The 14,682-nt window shown below is 46.0% G+C and overlaps 1 protein-coding gene and 1 long non-coding RNA gene across 2 annotated transcripts in view; one reads left to right on the top strand and one right to left on the bottom strand.

The window, feature by feature from the left end:
• LCT (lactase) overlaps positions 1–14,682 on the bottom strand; it is a 49,642-nt gene that overhangs the window by 27,776 nt on the left and 7,184 nt on the right. The window contains exons 2-5 of the mRNA XM_035008134.1: positions 12,212–12,291; positions 9,567–9,650; positions 5,820–5,922; positions 3,574–3,652 (exon numbers count right to left, since the gene is read on the bottom strand). Of these exons, the coding sequence (XP_034864025.1) occupies positions 3,574–3,652; positions 5,820–5,922; positions 9,567–9,650; positions 12,212–12,291 (346 nt within the window). The remainder of the gene's footprint in view (positions 1–3,573; positions 3,653–5,819; positions 5,923–9,566; positions 9,651–12,211; positions 12,292–14,682) is intronic.
• LOC118012501 lies at positions 11,792–13,534 on the top strand. Its single transcript, XR_004679727.1, has 2 exons — positions 11,792–12,320; positions 13,360–13,534. It is a non-coding gene; the product is annotated as an uncharacterized LOC118012501 (long non-coding RNA).

Here is a 14,682-nt window from a genome sequence, read left to right as displayed (position 1 = left end):
TGATTCCCAGTGATTATACCTATTCTAGATTATCCATCTCCAGTCTTTTTTTTAAGATTTTATTTATTTATTCGAGAGAGAGAACCAGTGTGGGGAGAGGCAGAGGAAGAGGGAGAAGCAGACTCCCCGCTGAGTAGAGAGCCTGACATGGGGCTTGATCCCAGGACCCCAGGATCATGACCTGAGCTGAAGTCAGACGCTTAACTGAGCCACCCAGGTGCCCCCCATCTCCAGTCTTTTTAATGTAAATGAACTCCTATCTTCTTTTCTTTTTTTTTTTTTTTTTAGGATTTTATTTATTTGACAGAGAGAGACACAGCAAGAGAGGTAACACAAGCAGGGAGAGTGGGAGAGGGAGAAGCAGGCTTCCCGCCAAGCAGGCAGCCCGATGCGGGGCTTGATCCCAGGACCCTGGGATCATGACCTGAGCCAAAGGCAGATGCTTAACGACTAAGCCACCCAGGCGCCCCTCTTATTTTCTTTTAAATGAGAACTTCTCCTTGATCACACAGTTTGCAAATCATTGAGCAGTCTGTGGTATCACTATATTTGTGTGTAGACATTTATATATATATATTTTTTTAATAAAGATTTTATTTATTTATTTGAGACAGAGAGAATGAGAGACAGAGAGCATGAGAGGGAGGAGGGTCAGAGGGAGAAGCAGACCCCCTGCCGAGCAGGGAGCCCGATGCGGGACTCGATCCCGGGACTCCAGGATCATGACCTGAGCCGAAGGCAGTCGCTTAACCAACTGAGCCACCCAGGCGCCCGACATTTATATATTTTTAATATTTCATATATATTCAGATAAATATATATGTGAAATAAAACAATATAAAAATGCTATCCTGCCATGAATGCAGTCTATTTTCTATTTTATTTTTAATCCATTTCTCTCCTTCTGTCTTTCATTCTTTTTTTTTTTAAATAAAACAGTTTTTTCTAACATTTCAAAACAAACCCTAAATTGGTTTCCCAATCTCCAAGTCCTGGCCTGCAGGCTGGAAAGCACAGTTCAATAGCATGTGGCAGTTCCACCAGCAGAGGACAACCTTGATGTCCTGTGTTTGGTCTGGGGAAGAAAATACATGGGGTGGGGGTGGGGGGTGCAAGGAGGTGCAGTACAAGAGCATCTCCTGTCCAAGGGCCATCATGTGGAGAGAGGATGACGTTTGTACTAGGTTGGCCCAGAGCACAGAACTGGTAGAAATGACAGGGACTCTGCAGAGGGGCCTCCATCCCATGGAGCAAAACCTGGGTCTTCCAAACCTAAGCACCTTATGTTTTATGAAGCATCAACTAACACATTTGCTAAAACAGCAGTAGGGGTGAAATGATCTATAGTTATGGATTATTCATAATATATGCAGGTCTCTGGAGCACAATCAGGGACACAGGTGACACCCACTCAGTGAAGAGCCTCAGCTGCTCTGACCCAACCCTCCTGACCCTGACTGTCCTCCTGGCTTCGAGAAAATGAGGTCTTGAAGAAATAAACAGCCCCTGTCTAAAATACAATTTGCTCTAAAGGCTTTTTTTTTTTTAAGTTTAAAAATTATTTATGTAAGTAATCTCTACACCCAACATGGGGCTAGAACTCACAATCCTGCGATCAAGAATCACGTGTTCTTCTGACTGAGCCAGCAAGGTGCCCCTCAATTTACTCTAAAGGTTTTAATGCTGGGAGTCCTGGGTTTGCCTAACTTGGGAAGAGATTTAGCACACAAAGCCTCAATCCCTATGCCCAGGCCTTCCAGGTAGCCCTCCTTCAGCTGTCCCTCCCCGGCCCCCAGCTGCCTCAGAGCATCCCAGATAACGCTCTTTCTCCCCTGTCTGGGGAGCAGTGCCGTGTTTCCTGCCACAGTCTGGTGTCAGAGTCATTTGTGGGCCTCTCTGTCTCCCCGCTGAGGTCTAAGATCCTCAAAGGGAAAACCATGTTAATCCTGTTGGAAACCCGCCGCCCGCACTTGCTCCTGCCCCCAGTGGGCTCTCCACCAATGTCCACCTGAGTGAGGACCCCTGGCTGTTAGTTTGATGTTAGCCAGCGTTGGACCTTTGCTTCAGGCCAAGGTTTAGAGGGAGAACCTTAGAGCTGGTGTCACATGACTTCTTGTGGTTTTACAATCACTGAGCTTTCAGGGCAACCCTTCTTTTTTTATGGCCTCTTGAGTTCTATTTTCTGAAAAGACGTGGCCCAGCACTCCTCTACTGACTCTAAGTGTGGTAAGGGAGCAGTTCTGACCTGTCTCCTCTTTCCACCGTTCACACTCCCAGGACAAAGCCTTACATGTAGCAGCCGCTTCGGGCTTGTTGATTTGACCTGCTGGCTTGAAGTGAGTTGAGAGGATTGAACAACAGAATGAAATATACAAGTGCTGGAAGAGGAAAAGTCAAAGAGGTGGTAGCAACTGAAGCGTAGGACTTTGGACAGAGCTGTCCTAGCAAAGTCTAAGATGAAGGGCAAGGAGAGCTCCAGCTGAAAGTCTGGGAAGCCCAATGATTCTTTCTGGTCTTTGTCCTTTGTCCAAACATGGTGCATGAAGCTCATGCGTGTAACACACCCATGGAAGGCCGAGGGTTCTGGGGAACAACCCATGCTGGTTTCCACACCATCTTGTCTTAATCACTTGAGAAGCACGTTAGATTATGAGTGTGTGAGGGTGTCATTATGGGGGTAACCTCAAACCTGCTCTAATTTTTTTTTTTAATATGCCATTTACAAATGTTGTTACTTCAGTTATTCAGTAAGAAATTATTTGCAACCCCACCATAGATTAAAACCTTTCAGAGGCCCCTGGGTGGCACAGTCTGTTAAGCATCTGACTCTTGGTTTCGGCTCAGGTTGTGATTTCATGGGTTGTGGGATCAAGCCCTACATCGGGCTCTGTGCTCAGTGTGGAGTCCGCTTGGGTTTCTCTCTCTCCATTTCCCTCTGCTCCTCCTCCCTTGCTCTCTCCCTCTCTCTAAAATAAATAAATCTTAAAAAAAAATTAAATAAAACCTCTCAGAACACCACTGATCTAGGCTTCTGCCCCACTGCAACAGCTGAATCTCCAACCTACACTGTCTCCTTGTGGGAAAGATGTTTCACAGTTCACAGGAGGAAACAGGTGCAGAGAACTCACCTCACTTACTCAGGTCATGACTTCAGTGGGGTGGTCAGATCTATCTTTAACTCAGCCTTCCACAAACTCACACTACCCGCAACAAGATCTTAAACTAGAAGGCAGGGGCTCAAATCCCAGCTCAGCTTGCTGTGCTCACTTGGGCAAAATGCAAGGCTCCCAAGTGCAGAGTGACAAGTGAGATGCAGAAACACGTGGGCCCAGAGTCAGATGCAGTGGGAGCCAGGCTCTCTCGCTGCCTTCCCCTCTGAGCCTTCATTTCTCACCATGATAAAAATCACTGGCCAAGAGGCAGTGAGCCAACATCGTGGCTGGAACTAGCCTAAGCTAAGCAAAATAAGTCAGTCAGAGGCAGATGACAATAGTCCCCTGAGAGTACACATGTGAAAGAGTAGTCTTCAAATATCAGCTATTTAATAGATTTCAACAGGAAATCTAACATTACCTTGTCTTGGAACTTCGTGAACAGCTTAGGAGCGTATTAAGATCAAACCCAATGGTGAGAACCTGGTGTTCACTTATGGCTGTAAAAGAAGAAGTTTAATTAACACTCCCTGAAGCCCAACCAACAATATTCATGACTCCCATCAATTGTTTTCTTACTTATACAACACACCCAAGCTCCAAGCAATCATTCTAAGCCCCCTGGAAAATACCACAGGCCGAAGATGTAAGGAGCTCAGGAGTGATTTCCATGTACCTAGAACAGTGGTTCTCAAACTTCTGTGTGCATCCGAATCACCTGCAGAGCTTGTTAAACACAGCTTGCTGGGCCCACCCCATAGTTTCTGAAGCAGTGCACTGACGTGGGGCTCAAGGATTTGAATATCTACCAAGTTCCCAGGTGATGCTGATGCTGCTAGTCTGAAGACCACACATGGAGAACAACTGATTTAGAAGAACTCAAACAGGGCGCCTGGGTGGCTCAGTTGGTTAAGCGACTGCCTTCGGCTCAGGTCATGATCCTGGAGTCCCAGGATCGAGTCCCGCATTGGGCTCCCTACTGAGCAGGGAGTCTGCTTCTCCCTCTGACCCTCCCCCCTCTCATGTGCTCTCTCTAAAATAAATAAAATCTTTAAAAAAAAAAAAAAAGAACTCAAACATCAGAAAGAGATGGAATTTTTTATAATTGTCGTGAACTACGCATAAACAATAAATTGACCATTTTAGCCATTTAGAAAGGGGTGGAACTTAAGAACAGAAATCATTATGCCATCAAAAGTGAGTTAGGGTGAGAGTTATTAAGTTGTATCTATGGATGAGTGTCATGAGGTCTTTGAAGCTAGCTCAGCACTGGTTACAGGTAGTAGAGAGGGCACTAGTGACTTCTACCATACTCTGCCTTATAGGGCAACTGGAATGAATATCAGGACACCCAGGAACCTGCCCCTCCCTAGTAGTCCTCAGCTCCTGATGCCTTAACACAATCCACCTTTCCCTTGATGTGACTGGACCCTGAGTGATCTCTTGATCCATGGCCCACCAATCAAATTCACGCTCATGAATTTGAAGTAAGAGACACAGAGAAGATGGTCCATGAGCTGTGGGTCTTAGACCTGAAGGCTTCAGTGAGGTGCGCACCAGGGCCATGTGTGAGCTGAGGTAATGGGGAAAACAGCAAGGGTAAGCAGAGCAGGGGCAAAGGTGAGAGATCTTGGAGGGAGCGGTAATGAAAAGGGACACTCAGGCACAGAGCAGTGCCCATGCTTATACCTGAACCTGGGAGCCTGATGGTCTTTATTTCCACTAGACCAAAGCATCTTTGTCATTTTTGTACAGAACCTGTCTTCTTTCTTGAGTCAATGGGAGCTAAGGGACCAATAATACAAAGGCAAGGGACATTAAACCTGTCTGGCGTGGGCTCTCAGACCAGCCCTCTTCTGGTCCCTCCTCTTACTGGAACCCCAGACTTCTAAAACTGCTACTCCCCAAGCCAATGCACCAAATGTCACTGAAAACCTCTCCAGCAAAAGGGGAACCCTCCTACACTGTGGGTGGGAAGGCAAGCTGGTGCAGCCACTCTGGAAAACAGTATGGAGGTTCCTCAAAAAGTTAAAGATAGAAATACCCTACAATCTAGCAATTGCACTACTAGGTATTTACTCAAAGGATACAAAAATAGTGACTTGAAGGGGCACCTGCCCCCTCCATGTTTATAACAGCACTATCAACAGCAGCCAAATTATGGACAGAGCCCAAATGTCCATCAACTGATGAATGCATAAAGAAGATGTGGTGTAAATATGCAATGGAATATTACTCAGCCACCAAAAAGAATGACATCTTGTCATTTTCAACATCGTGGCTGGAACTAGCCTAAGCTAAGCAAAATAAGTCAGTCAGAGAAAGACAAATACCATACGATTTCACTCATATGTGGAATTTAAGAAACAAAACTGATGAACATAGGGGAAGGGAAGGAAAAATAAGATAAAAACAGAGAGAGAGGCAAACCATAAGACTCTTAACTATAGAGAACAAACAGGTTGCTGGGGGGAGGTGGGGGGGGTGGGCTAGATGGGTGATGGGCATTAAGGAGGGCATTTGTGATGAGCACGGGGTGTTCTATGTAAGTAATGAATCACTAAATTCTACTCCTGAAACCAATACTACACTGTATGCTAGCTAACTTGAATTGAAATAAAAACTTGGAAGGACAAAAACAAACCTCTCCAGCAATGGTCCACTCACCCTCGAGAAGGCTGAAGAGCAGCCCGGTTGAGTTCTTCCTGGTGGAAGGGCAGTCCTGGAATCTCAGATTGAAGATGAAAATTTTCACTTTTGGCTCAATAGTCTGAAAAAGATCAAAGCCAGCAAGTGAACGGAAGCTGCCTAGAGTAAGTGATTTGATAACAGGGACAGATCTTCAAGATGAGAAGCTATGAACACTCTGGTTTGGGAAATGTTCTCTAGCCGGGTCAATTAATAAAGGGAGCAGACTCTAGACCCTGAGGGAAACCAGTCTACACTTTTCAGTAACATTAGCCACCCTCCCCATTGACCCCCAGCAAAGAGACAGGTTCCACATGCTTACAAGGCTCCTCCTAGAACCAGGCACTAAGTGTTGGGACCAGGAACAAGGCCATCCACTCATGTTAGGGGCCTTTGTTACTACAAGAAGCTTAATCAGGTGTCACCATAACAGTATTTATGAATGTCTGGGGTTTGCTTCAAAACAATCTGGCTTGAGGGGCGCCTGGGTGGCTCAGTCTGTTAGGTGACCGACTCTTGACCTCAACTCAGGTCTTGATCTCAGGGTCGTGAGTTAAAAACAACAAGAGCAACAACAAAAAAACCCCAGTCTGGATTGAGAAGGGAAAGGTAGGCAATAGATGGAACAAGGTCAGCCATGAGTCAACAGCTTTTGAAGTTGGGGATGGCGTCATGATACTTTTCTTTCTACCTTTGGATATATTTGACATTTCCCATGATAAAAAGTTAAAAGGAGTGGTCCTCATTCAAATGGAACAGGTGTGACTTTTCTCCCATTTCTAAACCATGTGACTGTGGAAGGAAACATTTGTAGGTTGACCTGTCATTTGACTTCACCTTAAATTACCTTTTTTGGGGAGGCTGGGTTTGGTCATTTTCCCCACACCAAGTTTCTCCTCTTCTGAGGGGCTAAAGGCCACTGAGAGATACCAATACCACCACTGCCAAAGAAGGCAGGCACATTATTTTCTGAGTCACCCGCAACAGTGTCCCTTCTTTACAGATAAGGTGCCTTCAGCTTTGAGAAGCTAAGTGGCCCAGGACCACAATTAGTAGAGTTGCAGCTCACACACAGCCCTTGTCCTTTCCCTTTGCTGGGTCAGTGTGGGAAAGCCCAACTATTAAGGACACAGAGGGTTTTCTCTTTCCTGCAAGGTCAATACACAGTGGGGGCAGCCTGTGATATCATAGGATGGGAGAGCTGGAGGAGTCTTCTGCTGGGTGGAAAATTCCCTGGGTGAGCAGAGCCTTTCCTGCTAAGACGATGTGGGAGGCTGCTCATGGACCTCCTGCAGAATTCAGAAGTGCTGTGGCTCTTTATCGAGGTGCTGGGCCTGAGGATGCCCTCCAGCCCTAAAACACCGGTGTGCTGGTGGGAGGTGCAGCAGCTTAGGGTCCCTGAGGCTCAGAGAGGGACAGGCAAGTGCTCTGGGGAGGGTGGAGGGAAATGGGAAAGGAGCGGGCACCTGCTCCTCGCTGCCCTGCCTTATCTTCCCTGCAGCCCCAGGAGGACGCAGGGAGGCTGGGCTGAGGAGGGACGGTAGGTATGCTGGGAAGGAAGCTGTGGGTGGTGTGATTTGGGTTCCTGGGGAGAACTCAGCTGTTCTTCCTGTCCTGGGGGTGCTAACTGTGTGGGAAAATGCCACAGGCTCGTAACCGACGACCGCAGAGAGAGACAGTCTCCTCTCCAGCTCGGTTCTCTCCTCATAGCTGGTGATCGGGGTGGTCATCCTGAATCTCTGGGGCTGCCTCTGAGCTGTCACGTGCAACATCTGGAATTTAATTCCTACCTAAGGAAATAAAAGGAACAAAGAATCGCAGCAGGGCATAATCAATGGCTGCCAAGTTTGTCCAGGGAAGGTTTTACTGTTTGGCTGGCCAGCTATTGACTGAGGGTTCACAGCTGTATCCAGGCACTGGTGGGAGCAAGTCTTCTTGAAAATGTTTTGATATAAAAAAGGAAACCCGATAAACCACATCCTTAAGCAGAAATTAAGCCCAAGCTCTGTTGATGGGCTCTCTGAAGCATGCTGCGTCTGCATAACCCTGACAGTTTTAAAATGTCAGCTTTTCTGAACCCATTAACTGAGCAACAAGCTCAGCTGGTTGACTTCCTTAAGGATGATAAAAGACAGGTTTAGTTATCACAGGCATTGGAAGGTCTTGAAGACACTACTTAAGTGCCGCTGAAGGACCAGAAATCTGGCTAGCAAGCCCACCAGGGCAGGCTCTGGGTCAAGGCAATTTGGGTTCAGGTAAGAAGATATTTACTAAAAAAAAAAAAAAAAATATATATATATATATATATATATATACATTTACAAAAACTAAAATTATGTGATTTTCAAAAATGCCACTCTCATTATAATGTCCCCAACACCTTGGAATTACTTTTGTTTTGGAGAGGCAGTGTGGTGTCATAAGAAAGCCTGCTTCCAATCCCAGTTCTGCTCCCCACCTAGTGTCTGACCTTGGTTATGTTTCTTGCGTGTTGGGGTCTGCTGTGAGGGGAGAAATATTGTGAGGATAAAGTGCCCCACGTGGTGCTGGGCACAGAGCAGCCACGAAAATCATAGTGGCTATCACTCAAATGTCTTGCAACTGCATCTGCTGGCTTTATGAGATCCTATTACTTATAGATAATAAAAGTGGTGGTGCCTACAAGGGGCAGCAGGAAACCCACAGACCCCAGGGGTGGGACTGACGCTAATTTGTCCGTTTCCAGCTTCCAGCCTCAGGTCGAATGGAGAGTCCACCTAGCTGCAGCACTGAGGGTTTGACACTGAGGAGCTTGGCCTTTCAACAGATAATTCCTCTAACTATCCATCCGGCTTGGGGGTGGGGATGCTGGGATTCCAAACCAGGAGGCAAAGGGCAGAAAGAAGAGGGGAGCGGCTTTGTGCCCACCCCTGCAAGAGCAACAGGAAGGCACGGGTGAATGCTGGTGACCAGGCATCCCCAGAGAGGCCTGTGAGAAGGCAGCTCTTCAGGGGTAAGTATGGAAATGCTGCTAGGACTCGGAAGGTACAATCCGTTCTACCCTATCAGGAGGTGGGGGGAATAGTCAGGACTCCAGGGAATTTGGAGTTTGTCGTCCTCAAGGAAGTTGCTCAGCAGTGACCAAGCACAGGGGAGAAAGCTAACAGGTAGGTAGGTGGCAACCAACATACTTTCTCTAACTAGTCACAATCATTACCCTCGAGGAAAACAATACTGGGAACAGGAAGAAAGGGCCTAAAGTTACAGGAAGGTTCCCAGAGCTGGCCTCTGATTTAGCAGACCTGGGTGTGAAATGTCTTTTTTTTTTTTTCCCAGTTGTGGGGAAATACACATACAATTTACCACCGTAACCATTTTCACGTGTATAGTTCAGTGGCATTAAGTCCATTCACGCTGTTGTATAACCATGACCACTGTCCATGAAATTCCTTCTTAAATCTTAGAAAGAACACTGAAATTTCAATTCTCAGATTTCTACACAAGAGATCACATAAATATTTAACATGATAACCCTCCTGATCCCTTCCAGGGAAGACTGCCTGACCACCACCCCCGCCCCGATGTTCTCCAACAATGCATTCAAGGGCGATCTCCCCCAGTGCAACTCTATATCTCTGCCAACTGTGGGGGCAAGCTCAGTTTACCCATCAGCCAGGCCATTAAATGTCTACCATGCTGTTGGGAACTTCTCCATTCATCACCAATATAGGAAATGGCTCAAATTACCTGCAATTTACTCAGCTTCTGTGGCAAACTTGCTTCACTTTGGCATTCATAAGACAAATCAAGAGAGAGGAAATCGACAGTGCCCTAGAAATAAATAAATAGGGTTGTTAGAACGTAAGCAATTTCAAGGCAAACTACTGTTCAGAAATAGCCTTTTTTCTTTCTCCTCCTATTCCTAAACTGATACTCTGAAGTGAGATTTTCCAAGGGAAAAGCAGGCAGAGGACAAGCTGGGACAGCATGAGAATGTGTGTGTGGGATGTTCTGTTGGGAATACATCACCAGAGACTTAGCAAAGTGCTTGGCATACAGTAAGTGCTTGATCAATGTATATGATTAAATGAGTGAATGAATGAAGTACTGTATGCCAGAAATTGTGGGCTCCCACCAAACAGGTGAGCACTAAGGGAGTCAGAGGCCAGAGCTGCCCTGGTCAGCAGCCCTCCCATTTTGCCAGGATGGAGAGAGTGGAGCCCTCAGACACCCACAGGACCCTCAGGGATCTCTCCAGACCCTACTGGGATTTGGGGGATCGTTTTTAATTGTAGGCTATAGTCACTGGCTACTGTCAGGCCACAGATTAAAGTCTGCCCGAGTGGACCCTAGCTTGGCCCATAGTATTGGAGAACACAGCTCTCACGGTCCTGGACATACCACCCTGCATACATTCTAAGAACTTCAGATTCGCAGAGTAAACCCATAAAGATACCACTGGGATTCCCTCTCTGCCTTTCTCAGAAGTCATTCTATCCTTATCAGGACTAGATTATCACCTGTCATCTCTCCTCCACAGATGATCTGTTCTTTCAGGACAAAGACCCTGGATAATGGCATCCGATGACAACCAAGGGCGTTGTGGACCTTCGATAACTGACTCACCAGTGGTTCCCTCTGGCTTTTCTAATCAAGTCGTCATCAGTGTTTACCAAATAGTCCACACCTTGCTCCACTTTCCTGAGTATCACTCCAACCCTTCTCCCCTCACCCTCTCAGCTCTTACTTTGGTCTGTTGATTCTGTACAAAACATATAGTCGTTGAGTTCCTACCCTTAAAATCACTGTGCTCAGTGCAGCAGATGAGGATTCGCATTTAAAGAGTAAGAACCACAGAAGCTTACCAATTAATAGAGTGTTAGCAAATGCACCAATGACATGAAAAAACACGGAGAGTTAGAAATGTGATAAGCAAAGTCCACACCAGTGGTCTTCAAACACACCTGGGAACTGAGGAAGCCTATGAAGCCACATTAAGCCATGGCCCTTATGTGCCTTACTAGCTCTCCAGGTGGTTCTGATTCACAAGGCTTGGGAAGTGCTGGTCTAAATAAAGGGCTAAGTGTTCCAAGTGGAGAGAGAGCACATCAGGTTGAGCAAGGGAGTATTATTAAATGAGGCCTCCTGATGGAGAGCATATGCGCATGTATGTTGTAAATGGGTAGAATTTTGTTGAAAGAGATTTGAGCAAGGCTAGGATAGGAAACTCACATGAGTGCCCATGCAAGTGAGCAGGAAGAAAGCATAGCATACACACTGGGAAAAACAGGAGGGGCAACCTGAGAGAGAGCAAGACAGCCCAAGTGAGCCACACTCTGGAAGGCCCTGAGGAATTTGCACCAATTCTTGCAATCTGTGGCAAAATACACATTACATAAAATTTAGCAAGTTCAGTGTCATTAGGTGCATTCACATTATTGAGCCACCATCACCACCATCCATGCGATGCATTTTTAAGTCTCAGAGTGAGCACTGAGTGTAGCTTCCCAGTAGGGAACTGATAAAGACTGTGCTCTTGGAAAATCCAGAAGCCCTGGGTGGCATGGACTGGGGCAAAGAGACCAGTTCAAAGGCTATTGCTCAACAAGCACTTTTGTGATCAGCACTTTGGTCTTCTGGGTTCATGACCGATAGTGGTTATTACCCCTTGTAAATTAATTTAGATGGCATTCTGGCCATACAGTCAGCCTCGGAGCTGGTTATTCAGAACCTTATCACATCTGCATTTTAAGTTCCTGAGCTGGTAAATCTGAGGGCTGGACCCTGACCCACGGAGCCTCCATGGACATGGAGACACTCGTGTCTGTCATCCAGCACCATGCTATCTATACAGCACCCTGTATAGATAAGGGTAGGAACTCAACTTCGAATGCCACAGAACTACAGAAATCAGCTATTTTGTCTGATGACTTTCCACACTGCCCAGCAGCCAAGCTTACAGAGGCCAAAGCTGTTTAATTCTCAGATTTTTTTTAAAACTTTTCTTATTAAAATTGTAGTTAAAAAGTTATGTTTAGAGGAGACAGGAACCAAGATGGTACTCCAGGGAGCACATTACTTAAAAAACAAAACCCTTTACTCTTCCTTGTATCTGTTTTGCTACAAACTGGCCTCTCCTCTAATAAGCTATTTTGGACTCGGACTAAAAAATCAGAGCACACAGAGGTGTTGGACTTTTTTGCATAGACAAAAGCTTGGGCTGCAACAAATGAGATTTTGTTTGTAAACATGAATCTAGAGAATGGACCGCACTCAAAAGAGGCACTTACAAAAATGTCAAGCTGACAGATGAAAACTTCTCTTGTGCTCTAAAATTAAAATCACAACTTTCCTCAGATGTTACAAATACTACTTGGGGCGACTGTCATCACCTTGGCAAGCAAAGATGCGGATGGTTCCAGCAGGAGCTCCGAGGCGACGACAGCTCGCAGGACCACAGAGAGCTTTCCACCTAAAACCAACCAGAGGAACCAGCTGCAGGTGAGCGAGGCAGGACTGGGACCACGGAAGCTGCGTGGGGACTCTTTTCCTGTTCCGTGTTCATCGACTTTAAAAAAGGATTTCTTTTTAAAAGCCACCTGGGTGGTGGCTCAGTCAGTTAAGCGACTGCCTTCTGTTCAGGTCATGATCTCAGGGTCCTGGGATCGAGTCCCGCAACGGGCTTCCTGCTCAGCTGGGAGTTTTCTTCTCCCTCTGCCCCTCCTATGCTTGTGCTCTCTCTCTCTCTCAAATAAAATAAAGCCTTTAAAAAAGGGTGGGGGAGGATTTCTGAAGAAATCACTTACATCCCTTTACCCCAGCTGGAAGATTTTGGATAACAAGGTGGCTTTAAAAACATCACTTACATCACTTTACCCCAGCTGAAAGATTTTGGATAACAAGTTGGCTTTAAAAACATCACTTAACATCACTTTACCCCAGCTGAAAGATTTTGGATAACAAGGTGGCTTTAAAAACAAAAAAGTCCCTTTACAGAATGTTCCATTTAAAGCAGGACTCTGAAATACAGGACACCTGTAAGTCTTTTAGAAGAATAAAAGCAATTACCATGCCCTGCGCCTCCACAGTGTAGAAGGCGGTGTGGGGAGAACTGCTTCCTCACCCGCTTAAAGGCAGGGTGCTCTCGGGAAGCTACTGTTCCCGGGTCCTCACTCACTGGAGGAACAGCTGTTCAGACCCTACTGCGCATGCCCAGAGGGGAACCGAAGGCACTGTGAACACCTGCCGCGTGGACCCACTTGCTTTGATCTTGGATTACCTACAGGGGTGCTGGTACTTGTGTGCCTCGGAATCCCCCGCGTGCTTGTCCGCGGACTGGGCTGAGCCGCACAACAAGGGCACTTTAAGGAGCCTCCCAGGTGCTCTTGACCACCCTTTGAGAAACACTGCGGTGGGGGAGGGCTTCTTCAGCGGTTTGCATTGTGCTCTAGGATTCTTTCTTGCGCCTGAGTGTTTCTCTCCCCCTGGATTGTGTGCTTGCTGAGGAGCAAAATTTAAAACATCTCCTTAATCCCTCCAGATATCAACTTCAATACTGGATGCATAGCGGACCTGGGGTTTGGAAACACTAAACAAAAACCGAAAAAAACCGGAGTTTGAGAGTTAAACTGTAAGGCTGTATTCCTGACTTCACTTTCATCCAGATTCTCTCAGGAGATCTCCTGAGACAATGAAACCACCACTGAGAACTACAAGAGTGCTTGGCTTTGTTTGGCTTTGTTTGAGTAATCTCTATGTCCAACGTGGGACTCGAACTCAGAAACCCCAAGATCAAGAGTCGCTCGCTCTTCAAACTGAGCCAGCCAGGTGCCCCCAAAGGGGCTTTATTTTGATAAACATGATAGAACTTTGAAATCTTCTGAGTAAGGAATATCAGAGACATTCAGTCCTCGTTCTGATAAGATAGCGCCATTATCTAGTTACTCAGTGATTGTGCCGGATGGTTCCGTTTCGCCTTTCACAGATTTCCGTGCTTTGGTCCATCATCATGTCAGCACACATGGAACATACAGCTTGTGCTTAACATTTTAAGATGTACAATTTAGTGTCATCTCTAGACTAATGAAATGAAACAAGACTACAGTTAATCCCTAAGCAGAACTGAACTCACAAAGCATTTCTATTTGACTCTGCAGGCTGCTTTTAGAATTAGTGAACAAATGTACTTGAAGCTCCAGAAATTCTTACACAAAATAATCAAACTTCCCCACCATGGTTGCCAAACTTTTCCCAGTGCAAGCATAAACTATACTTAAAATGCTGCAAAGGGCAGATTACTCAAAACTATCCCTTACAGGGATGCCATGAAATAAATGAAAGACTTATATTTTGTTTTCTTTCTTTTTTTAAAGATTTTATTTATTTGAGAGAGAGAGAACAGAGGGAAAGTGAGAGGGAGAAGCAGACTCCCTGCTGAGTAGAGAGCCTGACGTGGGGCTCGATCCCAGGACCCCGGGATCATGACCTGAGCCGAAGACAGATGCTTAATCACTGAGCCACCCAGGCGCCCCAGAATATAATTTTTAAAAAATTTTGGTAAAATATATATAACATAAAACTTACCATTAAATTTTTATTTTTACTTATTTTTTTGAGAGAGAGAAAGAGAGGATGGGGTCTGGGGAAGGGGAGAGGGAGAGGGAGAGGGAGAGAGAATCTCAAGCAGACTCCCTGCTGAGTGCAGAGCCCAATGTAGGGCTTGATCTCATGACCCTGAGATCATGACCTGAGCTGAAATCAAGAGTCAGATGCTTAACCGACTGAGCCACCCAGGCACCCCTACCATTAAATTTTTTTTTTTTAAAGATTTTACTTAGAGAGAAAGTGAGAGCTCAAGCATGGG

The sequence above is a fragment of the Mirounga leonina genome, unplaced genomic scaffold, assembly GCF_011800145.1.
Source record: "Mirounga leonina isolate KUSES-001 unplaced genomic scaffold, KU_Mleo_1.0 Mir_151, whole genome shotgun sequence".
Lineage (NCBI taxonomy): Eukaryota > Metazoa > Chordata > Mammalia > Carnivora > Phocidae > Mirounga > Mirounga leonina.
Note: the sequence above shows the minus strand (reverse complement) of the source record. Positions and strands in the feature narration are given on the sequence as shown.